Source organism: Dendropsophus ebraccatus, chromosome 8 (genome assembly GCF_027789765.1).
Source record: "Dendropsophus ebraccatus isolate aDenEbr1 chromosome 8, aDenEbr1.pat, whole genome shotgun sequence".
Lineage (NCBI taxonomy): Eukaryota > Metazoa > Chordata > Amphibia > Anura > Hylidae > Dendropsophus > Dendropsophus ebraccatus.
Genome location: NC_091461.1, coordinates 113,951,265 through 113,973,469, shown reverse-complemented (window position 1 = coordinate 113,973,469; position 22,205 = coordinate 113,951,265). Strand labels below are relative to the sequence as shown.

Here is a 22,205-nt window from a genome sequence, read left to right as displayed (position 1 = left end):
GGCGAGATCGGCCCCCCGAGGGGCCTCCAGCAGCCGCAGCAGTCGCTCCCGGCAATGCATAGGGGTCACACAATATAGCCTCCCAGTCGGACAAACCAATCTCAGGTAAATCCAGTGCTCGAAGGAAGCCGGGTAGATCAGGAGCGTTCCGGAGAGTCACAGTCTTACCCGCCTGAGTAACAATAAGCGCAAAGGGAAACCCCCAGCGGTAGGGAATGTTTCTGGATTGCAGCATTCCCAGTAGTGGCTTTAAGGAAGCACGGAGCCGTAGGGTCCGTCTGGATAGGTCCGGAAACAACTTCAACTTAGCACCATCAAAATCAATCTCCGGGACGGATCTAGCCTTCATCATGATGCTTTCTTTGATAGCATAATAATGCACCCTGCATATCACATCTCTCGGTTTAGATGGATCCGGGCTTTGCGGGCGCAGGGCCCGATGGGCTCGATCTATTTCAATGTGAGATTGTGGAGGTCTCCCCAATAGGGAATTAAAGATGTCCATCAGAGTTGGAACGAGGTCAGGCGTGCGTGTTGCCTCCGGTAACCCCCGGATTCTAATATTGTTCCTCCTATTCCTATTTTCCAAATCATCTAGGTGAGATGCCAGATTTTGCTGTTGCAGCGTATGGGAGGAGAGGGTGTCTTGTACATGCGACATGGTCTGCTGCATAGAAGTTTTAAATGACTCTAAGTCCTGCACTTTAGATTGTAGGGAAGCAATATCAGTTTGCACCACCCCCAAGTCCCGCCGCCATGCCGCTTTGAGATCAGAGGATAACAGCTCCAAGTCTGCTTTAGTTGGGAGAAAGGTGAGGAGAGCCTGTAGCTCCGGGTGACCTTGCAAGATTGTAGCAGCAGCAGCTTGAGGCAGGGGCCCTCCTGGTGGAAGAGCGGTGCAGGGCGCCGCGGCATGCGCCATAGTGGGGACACAGTCAGATTGGGAATAGAGCAGGGGGGATAGAGCAGGAGAAGGAGCCAGGGAGGGGATATCAGACCGTGTGGCCATATGTTGTGGTGGAGATGGCGGCACTGTCTGCGTCGCGGGAAGTTGTGGGGGTGACAGAAAGCAAGAGCCTGGATGACCCCCAGTGAAGCACGTTGCAGGCACCAGCCTTTCCCCCAGTCCCAGGTGTGGGGGGATATTCGGGGCAGGCCCAGAATCACAGCACGGCCCCAGAGCAGATAACAGAGGGAGTGCGGCAGACACCACACACGTGGCCAAGATGGCGCCTCCTGCGGGCTCCCCCCTGCACTCCTTACCCCTGTGCGGCGAGCCGCGGCTCAGGCTGTCTCCACTGCCACCGGGTAGGGGTGATGCCGGATCCCCGAGTCCGTCCCGCACCTCAGCCTCAACCTCCGCAGCCTCCCGAGGATAAGCTCCGGGCTCCTGGCGGCACCCCTCTCCCACCGCACCGGACGTCTCCTCACCTCCGCTCGTCAGCGGGATTCGGTAAGTGCCGAGTCGGTCTCCCCGCGACACCGGAGTCACCGCACTCACACCACAGGCGGTATCCAACAGCTGCGCCGGCGTCTGGCGGGTCCGTCTGGAGACACGCTGAGGTAGCTGGAGGGAAGATGGCGCCGGCGGAAGGCGCTGGCCTCCTCTCTCCTCCGGAAGCCCCGACAGCGGGGCAAAATAGTTGAATATCGGGGTCTCTTGGGGACTGGGTGGTGCAGGGACTTTGCCGGACTTCTTAGCCTTCTTTAGCCCCATATGAGCCTGGCGTTTTCCCCTCACAGCGTCGGTCCACAGCGGAGCTCCTCTTACATGCGTCCGGCTCCCTGCATAGCTAGCCACGCCCCCCCCTAACATCTTATTCTTGTTAATGGTCACACAATAATAACATATAGGCAAGAGTTGGCTACTGGCCGCCGCTGAGCTACAGTCACCATAACAGATTCTGTGATATTTGGAGGAAAGAAGAGTGCGGCGTTCCTCCCATCTGTTGGATGCCACTGGTTTCCTATTTGTGATGTATCTGGAACTTGTTCATATTTTGTTTTCTGCTTCTTTGATGGAACAGAAAACCAGAAATGACACCACAGATGTGAACAGAGCCTAAAGGTTGCCATGAAAGTGTAGCCATGACCAGACGAATGTTCCACATATAAGGGAACGATCAGTACAATCAGCGTCTAGACACTACGCTTGTGTTACTATTCGGGCCCCATTACCAGGCAGGATACTGCTTCTTCACAGATATCAAGTCTTATCGTTGCTTTATGATTCCAATATACATTATATGTCAATTCATCACAGTTTTCAATACCTCTGCTTGAGGTTAGTGAATGTTTAGAGGCTGAAAACACATCTGCCTATACTGACTGGTGCGTGGTATATATAAAAAGGGGATGATGTGTTATCTCTGAGGGAAAGAGAGGGAGGCTGGGGAGCTGCTGAGACAATACCACAATGAAAATAAAGGACTACACAACTTCCTGTCAGGGTTAAGGGTGTCCCATTACATGGCCCAATATGGGGCAGTGTTAAGATTTCTCAGGATAAAACAATAGACAGCCTATCCTGTGAATCGGCTAGTTGATCAGGTGTCAACACCCGGCTCCCCGGCTGATCAGCTGTTCGGCGCCTGCAGTACATTGAGAACGAAACAGAAGCAGTTGTTTCTGTTCCGTGTAGCAACCGTACTACAGACCCAGCTCCTATTCACTTTAATAGGGGATGAGGCTGCAGTCAGTACATAGGCACTGCCACTATACAGGGGACCAGGGCCAACTGCTTCCGGCTCCATTGTCACTCCCACCAAGAAGAGGAGAACACCCATACCTTGTGAGAGAACACCGGAAGCCCACTTCATATATGTGCACATTACAGAGGTTAGATGAGCAACTTCCCATGAGGCTGGTTTAAAAAAAAAGGCTTAAATTTTAGCAAAAAAAAACACCATGGCATTTATTTGAGCAACAACGCCGAACGAAGGAATTTCATGAACCGCCATACTTACTTGGTGTTTTACTCTCTGACGTTTTATTATTTTTTTGGCTCTGTAGCATTTTTTTCCATAACTGGAAAGGGTGATGGTTTGGTGTGTTTTCTTTCTGCAATCTGTACCGTTTCTCTCCTAAAGAGTACAATTGAATTTCTTCTGTTCATTTCAAAAACTCCAAAGGCAAAACAGAAAAAAAAGAAGCCAAAAAAGCAGTGTGTATGTCAAACCACCCTTATAGCAACAAAAAAATTACTAAGATTCTGGGCACCCATACATGTGGTCAATGCCAACTCTGCCTTTACCTGATGCCATTTGCCAAGGTTTCGGAAGTAGATATCTTACAAATCATACAAATAGAATACACAAATTTGGAGCAAAAGGGAAGGGCTGCCTGAAGGGTTGGGGAACGGTCATCACCTACTTGCCACATCATTGCCATCAAAGGAGTTTCTTGTGTTGCTTTGAAGTCCAACACAATAGACTTGTACCAGATACATTCATGGTTTACGTGTCAAAACTGGGGTCGCTGGACAGTGGATTCCCGATATATAGTAACAATGATTGACACGACAAACAAGCAGTTTGCGTCTAATTCAGTTCTTGTGTTCGAATATTCATTTGCATAAACACCATTCACCTTCTTTTTTCAAACCATTACATAAGTGAAATAACAGCCCCAAGTGCGAACAAATTTAAAGGGTCTCTATCTTCACGTCCTGTGGGGACACTTGAAAGTCTATGGGAGAGATTTAACAAAGGTAAGCCAGGGGGTACGCAACCCATACGCCCGTCTCGACCGATGGGCGGGCTGGGGGAGCTTGGGGGGGTGTGGCGAGGAGGGGGCTAATCTACACCTGCTAGAAGCAGGTGTAGATTTGGTACGCTGGGCGCAGATTTGTGCGCCCGGCCGGATTCACTAAGAGGCGTGAGCCTCTTAGTGAATCCTGCTGGAGAAAAGGGGGCGTGGCCTAATATGAGACCGGCGTACTTGTGTCCAAAGGCCAGGAGGACCTCCGTTCAGTCCAGGCAGCCAACAGCTGGCATAGTGACCCTACGTTTTGGAGGTGTAACACTTGACGCTTGAGAAAGGAGGATACACCTCCAAAACGTAGCGTGACTACGCCAGCTATTGGCCTCCGGGACTGAACGGAGGTCTCGGCCTTTGGACACATGAGGGGGGGGGGATTATGAAGTGTACGCCTGGAGCGTGCGCCAGGGAGAAGGCGCAGATTCGCCCCTTCTCCCTGGCCTATGCCTCCTGTACACCCCACTGGGGGAGCTTGCGGGGGCATGATAAGGCGGGGAGGAAGCGTGGCCTCCTCCCGCGCCTCATTTATCATGATTTATGCTTTTGAGCAGACGTTGAAAGCAGGTGTAGATTTTGTACGCCGGACGCAGATAAGATTAGATTTACTAAGAGGCGTGCGCCTCTTCATATAAGGAAGGTCAATCTATATTTTAATGTTAGGTTATGTTCACACAATGCGATCGTCTTTTTGAACAGCCGTCATTTTGACACCAAAAGGCGGCCATCTTTTAATAATACTGGCTGCAAATAGTGATCTTGATCTTTTGGCGTCAAAATGATGGTGGTCCAAAGAAAGGTCTGCAAAACAATCATTGTGTGAACATAGCCTAAGGCCTCTTTCACACCTAGGAGGCTCTTATACACATTATCCTGGATTCATGAGCAGTAGTTTGGTCAGTAGCCAAAACCATTAGTGGAAGTGATACAGAGCAAAACTATAATGGAAAGATTTGCACTTTTTTCTGTGCTTTGGACCCGTTCTTGGTGTTGGCTAACAATACTTGACGCCTTATAAAATTTTTCTCCATCTTGACTATTTTTCTAAGTGATCTGAACCATGAAGATTTTCTCCATAATAAACAAGACGTTCTTCGCGATAACCTTGTCGAGTCGTAATTGCCAGTTGTCTCATCAACCGTAAACATCTTCCCAACACAAAAACTCGTCTCGGCTTTTGTCAAAGACTTCTGCAATTTATGGAGATCATACGTCTTCTAGAGTATGTTCTGTTTAATTTCAATTCAGTGGGAGTGAAATGTTCTCGAAAGTTGGACCGGATCCGAAGTGTTGCTGAAAGGTCTCATTCTGTTAGAGAACATCATTTTCAGATGCCACAAATCCTTTCAATGTGGTGTCCTCAGAGTTACATTAAACCTTTCATTAGCGCGGATGAGAGCGAGCAATATTCCAAAACACTCAGTGTTACTAATAAATAACATGTTCCGTCTCCCATGAAATAAAGACACAATATTAAAAATTAATTGAGACTCGGAGCGGTGTCATGAATCTTGATTTTGAAATTAATCTGGTATATAATTAGTTTTGCTTTTTTTTTTCCTATCGTGTCGAAAATTCTACAGAGGACGATGGCTACGGAGCTTATACCGAGGAGAAAATGGGCACATAGGTACTATATATGTCTACTATATACTATATATGGGTACTATATAGGACATTATAAGGCTATGTTCACACAACATATTTCTTATGAAAAGAATGGCCGTTCTTGCCATAGAGAAATGTGTTGCATTGAAGTCAATGCAAATAGCAGCCGTTGTTCACACAGTATATTGAACAATACTTTAATATTCACAACACTTTTCTGGGCCTGCTTAATGATTTATCAGGGTCAACCCCCATTGCAGCCTTCTCTCTGTGTAACTTCAGAGGTTCTTGAGTTGAGTCTAGAGGCAAAATATAAGCTTCCTTGTGTAATACCAGCTAAGAATGGGCATAAAGGGGCCTTATTTGCATAATAACAAAAAGGCTTAAAGTGGTATTCCGCTGGATAAAATACATATTGAGGCTATGTTCACACTAGGTATGAGTCCGGCCGTAGTTCGTACACAGCTGTACATGTGCGCTGAAAGTACGGCCGTGGGAAAAATAGACATGCGGCCGGATTGCGAACATGCGGGCGAACAGCGAACATACGCCCGTAGTACAGTTATGCTTCCCTAGCTTGTTTCTGAAACAGGTCATTTACTTGGAAATCTTTGCCCAGCCCAATAAAACACACAGAACCTTTTGGATCGAAAAATCATATTCAATTTGGCTGAAATAAGTACTCGGTACGGGACCGCATGGAAATCCACGGCCGTGAGTTGGAACATTTCTGTCCTCAAACAATGGTCTTGTTCATTTTTCACGGCGCCGTATACGATCCGGCCGTAATCTCATACGTAGTGTGCATTGTGCGGCCGTATATCGTATACTTCCCAGCGAACGCATCAACCTCAAAACTACATGCGTATATTCGCGGTTCGCACTACAGCCGGAAACATACGCAGTGTGAACATAGCCTGAATCTTCCCCCTCCTGGCGACTGAATTTCTTCCATATTTGTTATTATCTTATCTGTTTCCTTACCACAGTTCTTTGAGCTGCTGTTTTCTGCTGAAGACACAAAAATCTGTTTGTGAGCTGCTCACTCTGTCTCCCCCTTCTCCTCCTTCCTTGTAACTAGCCTCCCTGGCCGGCTGTATCTGCACTCTGTAATGCAAGGGGGTAATAACAGTGAGGTCATCAGCAACTTGACTTGAGATTAAGGGTCCTATTACACGGAGCGATTTTTAAAGATTAACGATCGCAAACGAGATTGTTTATCGTTAACCTGAAATCGTATTACACACCACGATGGTCGTTATATACGATCGTTACTACGATCGTTATTGCTATCGTTACTACGAGCGTTTATTCCTTCTGATTCCAGCAAAACAATAAACAATGTGCAATTACACTGAACGATTAGTGAAAAAATGCGGGACTTGAGCGAACGAACGTGGAATTACAGCGAACGATTAGCGAACGATTAACGATAATTTTAGGTTCAGATCTAAATCAACAATCAACGGCATACGAACGATCGTTGCCTGCAATTACACAGAACGATTTAATTTCAAACGATATAAGGATTTTTCGCACGATAATCGTCCCGTGTAATAGGGCCCTAACTCTCCCGGCATAACAGAGTGCAGAATCAGCCAGCCAGGGAGGCTAGTTACAAGGAAGGGGGAGGAGGGGGAGACTGAGTGAACAACTCACACACAGTTTTCTGTGTCTTCAGCAGAAAGCAGCAGCTCAGAACTGGTCGAAGGAGCCTGATAAGGCAATAACAAGTATGGAAGGAATTTAGTTTCCAGGAGGGGGGATGGTTCAACATGTATTTTACCTAAGTGCGATAACCCTTTAAGCCTTGACAATGGAGGGCTATGGTGGTTTTAAAAAAAAAAAAAAAAGTTACACCTAGAATCCCAATGAGAATTATTATGTAACCACTGTTTTCCTGCGTACAGGTACGCTTTAACTTATGCAACACGTTGGTTCTATTTCCATATACTGAACCTTTGTCAACAAGCTACTCGATCCAGTAATCAAGAAGAATTGAAACCCTTATATATATAATAGAATGGTTGTATACGGCATCTGATATTATCGCACAGTGTGACTCTTATAATGAGTTCTATCTCCGTCAGCTCTTTCCACTCGGAAGCCTCCCCATTAATATCATTATTAGGGGGTCCGCCCTCTCATTTTCTTTTTAATTACTTTCCTAAGTAGCTGTTGTTTTACTCATAGCTGATTTATCATGAATAGCATTAGTCATATTTCTTTTCCTGGGAGTAGTTTCCCCCCCCCCTAAAATTATTATTACAGGGTCAGAAATGAACATCTTTAAATGCATGAACCCGAACGTACTATTAATGCGCTCAATGTCAATTTCTTGCATATAAAATGGCCAAAGTCAATGGTCCAATAAATGCCGGCTTTTACAATAATTTTGAATTGAACTCCACGGACCCATGTGTGTGTTTTAAAAAATTGCCATAGCAGATCTGCTGTTTTCCATTATTTCTTATAAATCCCCATAACCAAAGCACCAGGGCCGGCGTCAGCACAGGGCTTACCTGGCAAGTGCCAGGGCCCCAGCGCCTCCAGGGGCCCAGAGAGAGAGAGGGGCCTGGTGTTCTGATGTTCACCTCGATCACTGTAGTGAAGACAGATAAAGAGCAGGACCTGTGAGTGTCCTGCAGAGAGAGAAGGATGAAGGACCTGATCACATGACCCGCAGGTCCTCAATGCTACAGTGTGGAGATTGGCTGGGCAGAGAAGAGGAGAAAGAAGACTGAGCTGTAAGCGAGGGCGGTCTGCTCTGCCAGTTAGCGGCCGTAGTGGGGTCCCGTCTATGCCGCTAACTGGCTGAGCGGACCGCACACGTCACGACCCGGGTCCCCGAAAGTGGCTGGGGACCAGAGCGGCAGTACCAGATGGCAGAGATACAAGGATGGCAGACCTGTGGGCTTTTATTAGACACCTGCTGCCATGTTAACCCATGACTGGGAATGGAAAAGGTCCCTGAGGGTGTTCCCGCCCTCTGCAAATCACTTTAATCACCCCCGTAAAGGGGCACTCCAGAGAAAAAAAGCTTTGGTTATCCACAGCTGGAGGATGGAAGCTTTCCCATCCCTGGGCTAAACCATTGTGCAAACCAAGTAGTTTTTACTTTCTGTCCTCCTTATTTATCTATAGATTATAAGCTCTTGAGGGCAGGGACCACGCTCCTCTTATTCGGGTTGTACGCCATGTGAGCGCAGCCTACGTACAGGGAACAGTAGCTGCACATTTCTACGAGCACAAAGAATCCTCGTATAAAAATAAAACAGAATCAAAATCCCATCAACTGAGATGGTGTGTAATAAGTATTGAGAGCTCCCCTGGAGTCACATAAATACCGCTCAGTATTATCAACTCCATACGCAAACTATTAAAAACATCCTCCATGTCACCACAGCAGGTCCCAGTGTCACTGCGATAATGACGCTGACCTTTCCTGAGCTTTTTCTGAAGAACTCATCTCCATGATTAAAGTGGCATATTTATGCAAGTAGGAGCGGGGGAATTAATACATGAAAAGAGAGGGCTGATAGGACGGGCTCCGGCAATGCTCTGCATGTAATATTCTCATGATACGGACAATCATTCTGACAGCCGCGCTCAGCTACAGCTTAGTGTCACTGTTCGCCTGGAAAGACTGGAGCGCCTTACATCAAAAAGACGGCCAGTGTTGCTCATATGGCTGCCGTTTTTTTTTAGAGGCCGCATTCTTTTCTTGGATATTTAAAAAGTTCTGCAGAACCTCAGTTACGAGTCTCAAAACACAGGACTAGCCCAATAACCCTCCAGGGAAGGGCCTAAAAAAGAGATGGCTCCTGTAAGACCACCAAACCTTTTTTTTCTCAGTATTCTTTACAATTATTATTATTATTTAAGTTTTAATTTTTATTTGATTTCACTTATTTATTTTTATAACACCTGAGGTGTGGAGGGATGATTTGGAATTGTATGCTGACGGGGGGACCATAATTTATCATGATAAATGGTGGATGAGGCCCTTCCGGGAGTTTAGTTGAGTGTATGGAGCACTGGTGGTCTACCTAAGTGGGCTTTCCTGTGTTCCAAGAAGGAATGGTTGGTGGGAAGGGCTCTGTTGGGCAGAACGGCTCCAGAGATGGGGCGGTTCGGCCAGAGAGGGTACCCTGAATGGATGGAATTACCAGGTGGATAAAGAACAGAAGTATATCTCTGTAATCTAGTAGTCTCGTTTATTTTTAGTTTAATTACTTATTTATTTATTTTTTTGTCTGTTTTCTTTCCCTTTTTTTTCTTTTTTTTCCCCCCTTTCTCTTTCCTCTTCTTTGGGGGTGAAACGTAGGCAAGGGGAGCGGAGCTCTGTTGAGGGACAACCGAGTCTGCTGGCTAAGTGTTGACTTTATAATTTTTCAATTAAATTAGTTTGTTGTGCTCTCCCGACGGTGTCTGGATTCTGCGGTTAGTATAGTGGTAAGATATAGTGGTGGTGTTAGTAAACTGGGATATATTGTTGGTAAGGGGAAGATTTTAGATAGTTCCTGGTAAAGGGATGGATTGAGCCCCCTGGTGAAATCCCCTCCGGATCATATTGTTGTTTGGTAATGGTTTATTATGGATGGTAATGAACTAGACCGGGTATATTTAGCTGATGGAGATAGTATGGGGTAGGATGTGGATCATTGAGGTTTTAACATGATTTTGTACTATGAAAATTTTATAAAGTTTATTTAAAAAAAAAAAAAAAAGAAGACCACCAAACCACCATAATACGTGGCCCCTTCAGTCAATATCCAACTCAATTACGAGTCCAATGATATGACAAGGGAAATACCAAGGCCAGGTATCCATTCACAGACAGCTGTTTCGGGTTGTTGCCCCTCATCAGTGTGGAGCAGGACTCCACAGGTGGGAGCAAAGCCTAATAGACCAATACGGCAAACAGATCACTGATCTCATGGAACCAGCCAAAGAAGACACTGTCGACTGCTGGTTAAAGTGCCCAATACAGTGAAATCCTAGGTGCATTGCTCCCTGGGAAACATCAACATGCAAAAAGGTCAGCAGAGCCTCAGTACATGGGACTTGTAACTTGTAACTCGTCTTTCTGGATATTGGCATCACTCTCTCCATATTGTAGCGTAAAGCCAATGCAAACCCAAGAACGAAACATTGTTTTATCGAAATAGGTTCCATATTCTGTGCTGATTGGTGATAGATGTCGATGTCTCGCTTTCTTTTGATAAAGCCCTGTGATTCCCAACTTACAGAAGCACACCACCATATGCCCATATAACATTACCATTCATTTCCATCTGTCTCTTCTCACTCATCTGCTATGTTGGTCATGCAGTGTTCAGTGAGCAAACGGGGCGGTCCTGCTGCTCAACATATGTGACAACCAATTAAAGATATACTCCGACATCAGGTAAAAAGACAAACAAACATGCTGCAGAAGTATATAGCATTGCTTAAATGTCTGCCCCAGTTCTGAAACCACCCCCCAAAAAAAAAAAGAATTTGTGCAAACAAATGTAATTCTCTCCCCTACCAGGTCCTGTCATTACCTCCTGGTGGAGCAGATTCTCAGTACTACAATTCCGAAAATGCATTGCTTTTCCTCACAGTGCTCCCACCTCATCCACTCCCCTCCCACAGCACCCTAGATAGTTCCATAATAGAGATGAGCAGACCCGAGCATGCATCTGCTAGGTTGGCGCTCACATACTGAGCCCATATACATGTAAAATGTTATACATACCTCTCTGCGCTTCCTGATGTCCTGCTAGCTTCAGCCAGGTCCCGGCAGTGTCTTAAATACAGGCTGCTCAGTCAATCACTGCCGGTGGCACTGTACCGGAGACTGACTGAGCGGCCTGTCTTATTCAGACACTACTGGGAACAGGCTAAAGCTAGCAAGACATCAGGGAGCGCAGAGAGGTGCTGCGCTTCCCTGAAAATAAGACATCCCCTAAAAATAGGACATAGTAGAGGGTTTGCTTAATTTGCTAACTCTAAGGCCTCCCCAAAAGGAAGACCTAGCAAAGTTTTTGTTTGGAAGTATGCCCGCCGAGCAGAACACCAAGGCATGCAGCTGGGAATCTTTTTAGCCAGACACCGTTCTCCCCTATCTTCACCATTACCAACATAAAAACCATCACCTGGCGCCAACCTTGATCTTTCCTTCTGCGGTCGTCACTTGTATATGTGCAGGCAAGGCATCAAGAGGGCCATCACCTCCCGCCATGCCCGTTGTCCCCTCCCTCTAAAAGAAGAGCTGCATACGTTTTGCCGTTATCCCGTCGCCTGCCGCCATACTGCACGCTGTCCCTGCTGTGCTGTATGAGTGTGCTGTGGTGAGCTCTCCCTGGTGACCGGAAGCCGCCATACCATAAGCTGTCACTGCTATGCTGTACAAGTAATCGATGGTGAGCTCTCCCTGGTGGCTGGAAGCCACTATACCGTACGCTGTCCCTGCTGTGCATGTGACATGTGAATCCTTCTTAATGGAAAAATAATACATCCCCTGAAAATAAAACCTAGCGCATCTCTGGGAGCAAAAATTAATATAAGGCACTGTCTTATTTTCGGGGAGACACAAGTATGTAAGTTTAGTCATTCTTTTTTACCAACTCATCAGCTGTCGTTGTCATGGCTGATCGTTGCCTTTATTACACGGAGCGATGATCTGCCAAATTGGCCTGTTCCGGCAGATGATTACTCCGTGTAATAGGGCCCTAACAATAACCTACTACCTGGTGTTCCCCAGAAGGTATGATGCAGAAAAGTTGCGCTTATCACCAGGGTGTCAAGATGATGTGGAGAAAAAGAAAAAGCTGAACCCCTCTCATCACCTCCATTACATAAAGTCTTTTACCGGTGTGAAGAGCACAAACATTCATGGTAAGACTAGTGTAACACATAATGAAGGCGTGGAGCGTACCAGATGGATGCCGCAACAAATGGGACGGAAACTTGGATGCTTTGTAATCGGTAATGGCTTATGCATAACATGGATGGATGAGGATTCTAGTTACTTCTGGGGGTGATTCATTTTTTATCAACTTATACAGTAATAAGATAAAGCAGCCTATGTGGCCACTCGCATCCTCCTCGAGAACACTGAAGACTGTCAGATAAAATCCGCAAATGTCTGAAAAAGCAAACGCCCCCCGTGATCCTCAACTGCACAACCTCTCATGCTCTGGACATATGGGGGAGATTTATCAAACATGGTGTAAGGTGAAACTGGCTCAGTTGCCCCTAGCAACCAATCAGATTCCACCTTTCATTTTCCAAAGAGTCTGTGAGGAATGAAAGGTGGAATCTGATTGGTTGCTAGGGGCAACTGAGCCAGTTTCACTTTACACCATGGTTGATAAATCTCCCCCATAGGCTTTAAGCTCCTGAAGTACAGCAGGCTGTAATGTCTCCTCACTCCCCCTCCCATCCCTGTCCCTGCTATGTATGACTCAGAATCAGCAGTGTGCAACTGAATTGTAGCTTACAAATTTCCTTTAGGAAACCTTGAAAATTAAAGCTATAGGCTACGTTCATACATACTGTAGGATTACCGTCAGTCTTTTGGTCGTTTGTTTTTTTTTAACCAAAACCAGGAGTGGAACTGCCAGGACAAAATTATAATGGAAAGATGCGCCCAGCTTTTTTCTTTTCTTAACCCATTCCATGCCACTGTCCGTTTTTTTTTTATCTTTTGAAGCCTTAAATCCTAAAAGGGAAACCATCAGTAGGTTTGTGCACATGAACCTGCTGATTTCTCCCGGCAGCTGCCTGCCTCCTCTTCCCGCTGCCGTTCTTGGTATCTTTGTATGTCCCGCCGTTTTCATGCAATTTCATCAAAACAGAAACATGTAAATTAGCTGCTTACATGTACTGGGGGCGTTCCTTAGCCCCTCTGTGCACCGTTTCGCCCGCCCACCTCCTCCTACACGCACACCTATTATGCATATTCAAGTTAGCAGGCCGCTCTTTTTCACTCATGAGCAGTAACAGCACCTGCTTATCAGGGGCGGTCTTGGCATTTCTGGGGCCCCAAGCGAAGTTATATCTGGGGCCCCCTCTCGTTCCAAAACAATAGACAGCTGTGTGTTGCCCCAGTAGTATATACCCCTTGTGCGCTACCGCCAGTAATATATACTCCTTGTGTGCTGCCCCCAGTAGTATATACCCCTTGTTTGCTTCCCCCAGTAGTACATAGACCCCTGTGTTCCCCCAGTTATATATAGCCCCCCGTGTGCTCCCCCAGAAGTATATAGACCTCCTGTGTGCTGCCCCAGTTGTATATAGACCCCCTGTGTGCTGCCCCCAGTTGTATATACCCCCTGTGTGCTCCCCCACTAGTATATAGGCCCCCTGTGTGCTCTCTCAGGGGTATTTAGCCCCCCTGTGTGCTCCCCCACTTGGATATAGACCTCCTGTGTGCTCCCCCACTTGGATATAGACCCCTGTGTGCTCCTCCAGTAGTATATAAACCCCCTGTGTGGTTCCCCCAGTAGTATATAGACCCCCTGTGTGCCCCACCAGTATTATATAGACCCCTTGTGTGCTGCCCCAGTAGTATACAGACCCCTGTGTGCTCCCCCAGTTATATATAGACCACCTGTGTGCCTCACAAGTAGTATATAGACCACCTGTATGTTCCCCCAGTAGTATATAGACCCCCTGTGTGCCCCACCAGTAGTATATAGACCCCTGTGTGCTCTCCCAGTAGTATATAGCCCCCCTGTGTGCTCCCCCACTTGGATATAGACCTCCTGTGTGCTCTCCAAGTTGTATATAGACCCCATTCTGCTGCCCCAAGTAGTATATAGACCCCCTGTGTACTGCCCCCAGTAGTATATAGACCCCTCTGTGAAACCCCAGTTATATATAGCCCCCTGTGTGCTCCCCCTCCCATATAGTATATAACACAATAAAACAAAAACAAATACTCACCTGGGTTCGGGCGTCTCCTCTTCTCTTCACTCTTGTGGCCGCAGGAAGGGTTTTCCCTGCGATCACAAGAGGCCGAACTCCCCTTGTCCTGGCGCCGATGCTCCAGTGATGTCACTGGAGCGCCGGCACCACAAGGACAAAGCTGCCACTTGTGACCGCAGGGAAAACCTTTCTCGCGGCCACAAGAGTGACTGACAGGAAGGGAGCCAATGTCTCCCGCCCTGTCAGTGCTGCTGCATGTAACTATGAGCGCTCATTACGAGTGCTCATAGTTACAGTTCAGATGGCAGCAGCGAGCGGGGCAGCGGCCCTGTCCAGCGGTCTTGAGCACGAGAGCGGGGTGTGGGGGCCCCCCTGGATGTTGGGGGCCCCAAGCGATCGCTTGGGGTGCTTGGTGCCAAAGACCGCCACTGCTGCTTATACATACTTCAATCTGAATAAGTAGTTGTGAACAGAGGAGGCGACAGGTGGGTTAAACGGTGCACTGAGGGGCCGAGAAACACCCCCAGTGCACCTATGGAACTAATCTACATGTTTCTTTTTGATGAAATTGCATTAAAATTTTGGGACATACAACGATCCCAAGAACAGCACCTGAAAAAGGAGGTGCATATGAACCTGCTGATAGTTCCCATTTATTACGGGTGCGTTCACATGTACAGGATCCGCAGCAGATTTGATGCTGTGTTCAGTCATTTAGTTACATTGATAAAGTATCTGCAACATCAATTCTGCTGTGGATCTACTGTGGATCCCTTAAGAGGTTTCTCCTCCAGAAACAGCACCACTCATAGAATCCCTTTAATGCATTACTGTCATTTTATAAAAAAATCTGACACAACATGCAGACACGTGAAAAGTCTTGATCAATCAGGGTGTCAGTACTGAGGCCACCACCAATCTCTAGATATAGCCAGGAGAAGTGTGCCTAAGGTCACATCTCAGTGCTTGGCCAGAATACAGGGAGTTAAAGGGGTACTCCGATGGAAAAGTTTTTCTTTCAAATCAACTAGTGTCGGTAATTTATATAGATTTGTAATTTACTTCTATATAAAAATCTCCAATCCTTCACTACTTATCAGCTGCTGTATGTCCTGCAGGAAGTGGTGTATTCTCTACAGTCTGACACAGTGCTCTCTGCTGCCACCTCTGTCCACGTAATGAACTGTCTAGATCAGTGGTAAATCCCCATAGAAAACCTCTACTGCTCTGGACAGTTCCTGACATGGACAGAGGTGGCAGCAGAGAGCACAGTGTCAGACTGGAGAGAATACACCACTTCCTGCAGGACATACAACGGCTGATAAGTACTGGAAGACTGGAGATTATTAAATAGAAGCAAATTACAAATCTATATATATACGTTTTTGATACCAGTTTATTTGAAATTTTAAAAAATGTCACCAGACTACTCCTTTAAGTGACTATATCTATCGATCAATGGGGATCTGAACATCCAGACTGCCAAAACATTTGACACTTCTGTATGGCATGTCAACAGTTTTCTTTTAATGAGGGTACCACTTTAAACATATAGGGGGAGATTTATCAACCATGGTGTAAAGTGAAACTGGCTCAGTTGCCCCTAGCAACCAATCAGATTCCACCTTTCATTCCTCACAGACTCTTTGGAAAATAAAAGGTGGAATCTGATTGGTTGCTAGGGGCGACTAAGCCAGTTTCACTTTACACCATGCTTGATAAATCTCCCCCATAGATTTTACGTACTCGTGGTTCTCGATGCCGCGTGGATTTTCCAGACAGCTTCTCATCGTCCAGCTCACATTGCTCAAGGAGATCCAAGATGTCTTCTTCCTGCTCAACACAAAATAGAAAATTTCAAACGCTTATAATCGCCAAAACCTCCGAATCTCCCCTCATTCGCCCCACACCATGTATGAGAAACATATTATGGAATATATTAAAGGGGGTTTCCATGATAAGCAATAATAGCATATGGTTTAGATCAACATATCAGCGTGGATCTGATCAATAAGATGCAGTCTAGAATTAGGGCCCACGGCTTGTCAAAAAACTTCCACTTCTAGTACCCCCATATATTGAGAAAATAGGGGTCCAGGTGTAGCGTGAATACAGTTCTAGTCCCCACATATATATTATTCTATCCATTCGCTGTCTATGGAGCGTGTATACTGTGTACTTGTACACATGAACCTCATTGGTGGGGGTCCCAGGAGTCGGACCCCCATCCCGATTCACCATTGATGAGCTGACGATGCTACCATCCCTTTAAGTATATTACATTATCATATATTAGTCATTTTTTGGGTGTTTTTCGCATAAAGTGACTCATAACAATAAATTTTAGATAACAAAATGAAAGCAGATCCTGTTTACCCGACCCGGCGAGTGATCTAGAATTCTGTGTGGACTGATCATCAAAGCGGGCGCCATCTGATCAGCCACCAATGAATAATCTTCTGAGTAAATACGGAGGCTGAGCGGTTCCTATAATTAAAGAAATTTCCGCCCAGAATCATAAAAGCACCTGAAGAAAATGAAATCCCTCATCTCCTTAGAGTTTCCTTAGAGTTCTCCTCAAGCTCTTCGTTCCTTCCAAAACTAACAACCATTACTAGGTCCCATTGCAGCCCAGTAATAGCCCCCACCAAGACCTACAGCCCCTATAAAACTCTAACGTCTTTATCGTCTTTATTTTACTTGTGTTTTTGCTGCTCTTCTTACTGTAAGTAAGGGGGACTGGTTCACATTGAGGAGATCCAGCACGGAGAACAGGCAATGCTCCATGGGAAAAGGTATGCAAATTAGGTTCTTTTAAGAGTCAAACAGTGAATAACCAGAAAGCTGCCTCTAGGTGTCACTAGAGAGACAGATTTCTATTGTTGTCTTACTGTAACCAGGAAAGGAAACTTTAAAGGGGTTATCCAGCGAACAATTTTTTTTTCAAAAGGACTGGTTTCAGGAAGTTATAGAGATTTGTAAATTAATTCTATATAAAAAAAAAACTCAAGTCTTCCAGTACTTATCAGCTGCTGTATGTCCTGCAGAAAGTGGTGTATTCTTTCCAGTCTGACACAGTGCTCTCTGCTGCCACCTCTGTCCAGAGCAGCAGCAAATCAATTTTATATCTATATAATATACCGAATGTTATTCCTGTTGTTTCTAAATGTTAACTATACTGTTGGCACTAAAATCAGTGCTTATAGATTTTCTCTTTTGTAATTTGTTCTTAAAAAAACCTAATAAAAACATTGAACCAGAAAACCTCTCCTGCCCTGGACAGTTCCTGACATGGACAGAGGTGGCAGCAGAGAGCACTGTGTCAGACTGGAAAGAATACAACACTTCCAGCAGGACATACAGCAGCTTAACAATTTAACAGTTTATTAACAATTTAACAGTTAACAATTTATTTTTCACTGGAGTACTCCTTTAGGTACTGTCACTCATTTTTGAGTCTCTCTGGGTCACTGACAGGCATACAGAAACGTGCAGACCCTTTAATGCTCCCTATCTCTGTCCCAATGACTCCTAAAGCTATGAACCTGAATCTCAGGGCACATAACATACTCCTACACTCAAGTGCATGCAATGGATTTCAAGTACATTTAAAAGGAATGTGTCATCAGAAAATTACCTATTGTTTAAATAAAATTTTTATGTTAAATGTCAATGTTTTATGTTAAATATATATATGCATATCCTTTTTAATTTTCCCATTGTACTATCTATATTTTGAAAATGTAATCTTGCAATTCCTAAACCTAAGCAGAGACTTCCTGTTCTGTATGTAATAAGCCTGCTGCTGGAAAGTGATCTGTACAGCAGCAGTAGATAGAGGAGACAATAGATGAAGCTCATAGCTCACCCGTCCCCTCCCTATGAAATAACCTCTGCAAAGGTCTCACAGTATGCCCAGTATTGTTTCCACTTCATGTCAATGGGACAGCTTCAGTTTATTGTTGCGTGGAGCTGTTTAGAAAGCATATCCCTAAATATTGTTAAAAAAAATGCAATAAAAAAATAAAAACAGTTTAGAAAATAAGACCATGTTTTCATACCTGGATCTAATAAGTAAAGAAAAATTAGACTATAAAATCCCTTTAAAGGCCATTTGCAGAATAGGTAGTGAATGAACCACCCTTGTTCAAAGGGATCAGACATGTGTGCTGCAGCTCCACTCAAGTCTATAGGCTGATCACTGCACGGGGTACAATGAAGCGACAGCAATCAAATTGGACCACGCTCCAGTCAAGTGGGGGACCCTGGACCGCCATTCTAGGACTAGGTGGGAGTCCTAGCAGTCAGACCTGATAGGACACCTATCTTATGGATAGATGATGAGTGTGTTTCAGAGATTGAAGGGTACAGCCAATTTACATTGGCTGTAATAATACATATAAGTGGAGGGTACTTCAGGCAAGCTTACATTTAATGGAGCTCAGCCGATGGAATTCTGATGTCACGGCGCGGCTGCTTTCCATAGCCACCATTCTGTGCCCTGACGTCAGCTTTGCCGTACGGCACAGCGCTGTCTCTGAAGAGGAGGGTGGCACAGCCGTACAGTACATCTCTGTACAGCACAGCGCTGTCTCTAAAAAGGAGGGCGGCACAGCACTGTCTCTGAAGAGGAGGGCGGCACAGCACTGTCTCTAAAAAGGAGGGCGGCACAGCACTGTCTCTGAAGAGGAGGGCGGCACAGCACTGTCTCTAAAAAGGAGGGCGGCACAGCACTGTCTCTAAAAAGGAGGGCGGCACAGCACTGTCTCTAAAAAGGAGGGCGGCACAGCACTGTCTCTAAAAAGAAGGGCGGCACAGCACTGTCTCTGAAGAGGAGGGTGGCACAGCGCTGTCTCTAAAAAGGAGGGCGGCACAGCACTGTCTCTAAAAAGGAGGGCGGCACAGCACTGTCTCTGAAGAGGAGGGCGGCACAGCACTGGCTCTGAAGAGGAGGGTGGCACAGCGCTGGCTCTGAATAGGAGGGCAGCACACCTGTCCAGCACAGTGCTGTCTTTGAATAAGAGAGCAGCACAGCCGTACAGCACATTGCTGTTTGGCACAGCGCTGTCTCTGACGAGAAGACAGCCTCCATGACACAGTGTTGGAACACAACCGTGCCGTGATGCAGACTTCCAGCCCTGTTCAAAGTAAGCCTGCCTGAAGTACCCCTTTAAGAAAACTTCCATTTTACTATGGAGATCCTTTACATCCATCTATCTCCTAAAACAATTTCTTAATAAACTGGCAAGAAGCCCCCGCATTCTGCTCTGTGATGGATTGACGAAAAATGTGACAAATTTGTAGGTTAAATTGACTTGAAATAAAATTGGAAAAATGATGTGCTACATACTTTCCAGGAGCCGATCTAGCAGCGCTCCTAAGGATTTAAGGCAGATAAGGTTTTCCATTGAAGGCGGCGGTGTAATTGGCATGAATAGTGGTCAGTGGCTTGTGAAATCACTCAAGCTGGAAGTTTAAAATCTATTGACAGAATTTTCTGCAAGACTTAATTTGTTAGGTGCACAATATTTTTGCACTATCAGCTCTTCTGGTATAAATCAGGGGATATTGTACAGAGACGGACATCTGCTGAGGCCATACAATGTCTCCCAATCATCTCCTGTAGCATAAAAATAAGATTAAGGCCTAGTCTTCTATTATTGTGGGAGCACAGGAACCCAATTATTTCATTTTGGATTTAGGGAATTAGAACCTAAAAAATCTGTTTTTTCCCTGAAACAGTGCCACTTTTGTACACAGGTTGTATGTGGTATTGCAGTTTAACCGTAGTCACTTGCATGGACAAAAACTGCAATAATAGACACAGTCCAAGAACAGATTCTTTCTTATGATCTCTCAGGCAAATCTGCACTCACTATTCTGCTAGTGGGGTCACTGTGTACATACATTACATTACTGATCCTGTACTGATCCTGAGTTCCATGTATTATACTCCAGAGCTGCACTCACTATTCTGCTAGTGGGGTCACTGTGTACATACATTACATTACTGATCCTGTACTGATCCTAAGTTACATCCTGTATTATACTCCAGAGCTGCACTCACTATTCTGCTGGTGGGGTCACTGCGTACATACATTACATTACTGATCCTGTACTGATCCTGAGTTCCATGTATTATACTCCAGAGCTGCACTCACTATTCTGCTAGTGGGGTCACTGTGTACATACATTACATTACTGATCCTGAGTTACATCCTGTATTATACTGCAGAGCTGCACTCACTATTCTGCTCGAGGGGTCACTGTGTATATACATTACATTACTGATTCCAAGTTACATCCTGTATTATACTCCAGAGCTGCACTCACTATTCTGCTGGTGGGGTTCCTGTGTACTTACATTACATTACTTATCCTGTACTGATCCTGAGTTACATCCTGTATTATACTCCAGAGCTGCACTCACTATTCTGCTCGAGGGGTCACTGTGTATATACATTACATTACTGATCCTGTACTGATCCTGAGTTACATCCTGTATAATACTCCACAGCTGCCTTCACAAAATGTTCACTCTCCCCACAGCACCATCACAGGAGAAACCAGGTATTACACAGTGTCCATTCAAATTCAATGAGTCTTCTAGGTAATGTAGGACAGGACAGGTCCTCCAGAGTGAGAGACGCTCTTTGTAGCTGCTTTCCCCTCTGACCATCCTCTACAAACCCAGAATTTCCTAAAATGGATCATTTAAACTGGAGAGCCCCTTTAATTCTCCCCCATAAAGTGCTGCAGAATACAATACAAGTTCATCAATAATATAATGACCGGTATTATAAACTGACAGGAAACGGGTGACTATGGGGGCGACACTAATCGTCCATCTTCTCCCTATACGCTGCGCTCCGTAGACATTTCCTCTTAATCCTAATTATCTTATTTACTCATTGACGCCCCTCCCCCTCCCTCGAGGACACATCCCTGGGACCAGAACACTTGAATTAATGAAATAAGAGTATAATTGTATGTGAGTGGCAGGGCGCACAGTGTGACGGGACTGAGAGCTGCGGAGGACGTGACACGGCGAGGACGCGCTCAGCGCGGATAATACGCTCAGGCACAGAGTCTATCAATTCATGCACAAAGACGGCACCTTCATCCTTTTCAGAGGATTATTCATCTCTCGCTGGAGGGAGGCTGCTCTGCCGGCAAGGAACGTCTGGAAGGCAGTACTAAGAAGACCCTCGTATTTCTCTAACAGCAGTTTATCCTCAGGTGGGTAGATACGCCTGAGAGAAGAACAGATAAAAAAAAAATACACATTATACTTAGAAGAAGAGGAAAAAAAATCAGAGTATTATTAAAATAAATATGTACCGATGGAATATAAAACCCAATCTGCTATGCAAAGCGGTGCGGGCGGTCCACCTGGGAGACGGCAAGACTAAGATCTATTTACCGGAGAACAGGAAGAAAGTTTTCACTGACTCCACAGAATGAGCAAATGGGGAAGAAGCCGATAGACTATAATAAGAATGGGATTATAATATGACGGAGCACCGGGAGGAGAGCGAGGATTCACATCAGGATGGATGGGAGAACATTGGGGTTATGGATTCATTGTGTATGGCTCTATCTATAAGGCAGGGAGCTCTGAAAGACTAATAGACAATGTGCTGAGAGGGCAAAGTGCTGGACAGACAGAAATTGATAGATAGATAGATAGATAGATAGATAGATAGATAGATAGATAGATAGATAGATAGGAGATAGATAGGAGATAGATATGCAGTGTCCCAGAACATGCAGACTACTCCTATTATGCTAATTTATATTGCTATGTCAATGCCTGTTCTGGTAATTGTTTGCACTGCAACTGCTGCTAGTATTCCCCTGGTATTCTCTGGTAATGTACATTCTCATGAATATTCTTATATATTCCTGTGTATTATTACATT

General features: G+C 45.4%; 1 protein-coding gene across 4 annotated transcripts in view; it reads right to left on the bottom strand.

The window, feature by feature from the left end:
* TTLL7 (tubulin tyrosine ligase like 7) overlaps positions 1-22,205 on the bottom strand; it is a 142,428-nt gene that overhangs the window by 44,794 nt on the left and 75,429 nt on the right. For all 4 annotated transcript variants that reach the window (XM_069981484.1, XM_069981483.1, XM_069981485.1 and 1 more), the window contains 2 exons: positions 21,401-21,536; positions 16,030-16,116 (listed from right to left, as the gene is read on the bottom strand). In XM_069981484.1, coding sequence (XP_069837585.1) covers positions 16,030-16,116; positions 21,401-21,536 — 223 coding nt within the window. The remainder of the gene's footprint in view (positions 1-16,029; positions 16,117-21,400; positions 21,537-22,205) is intronic.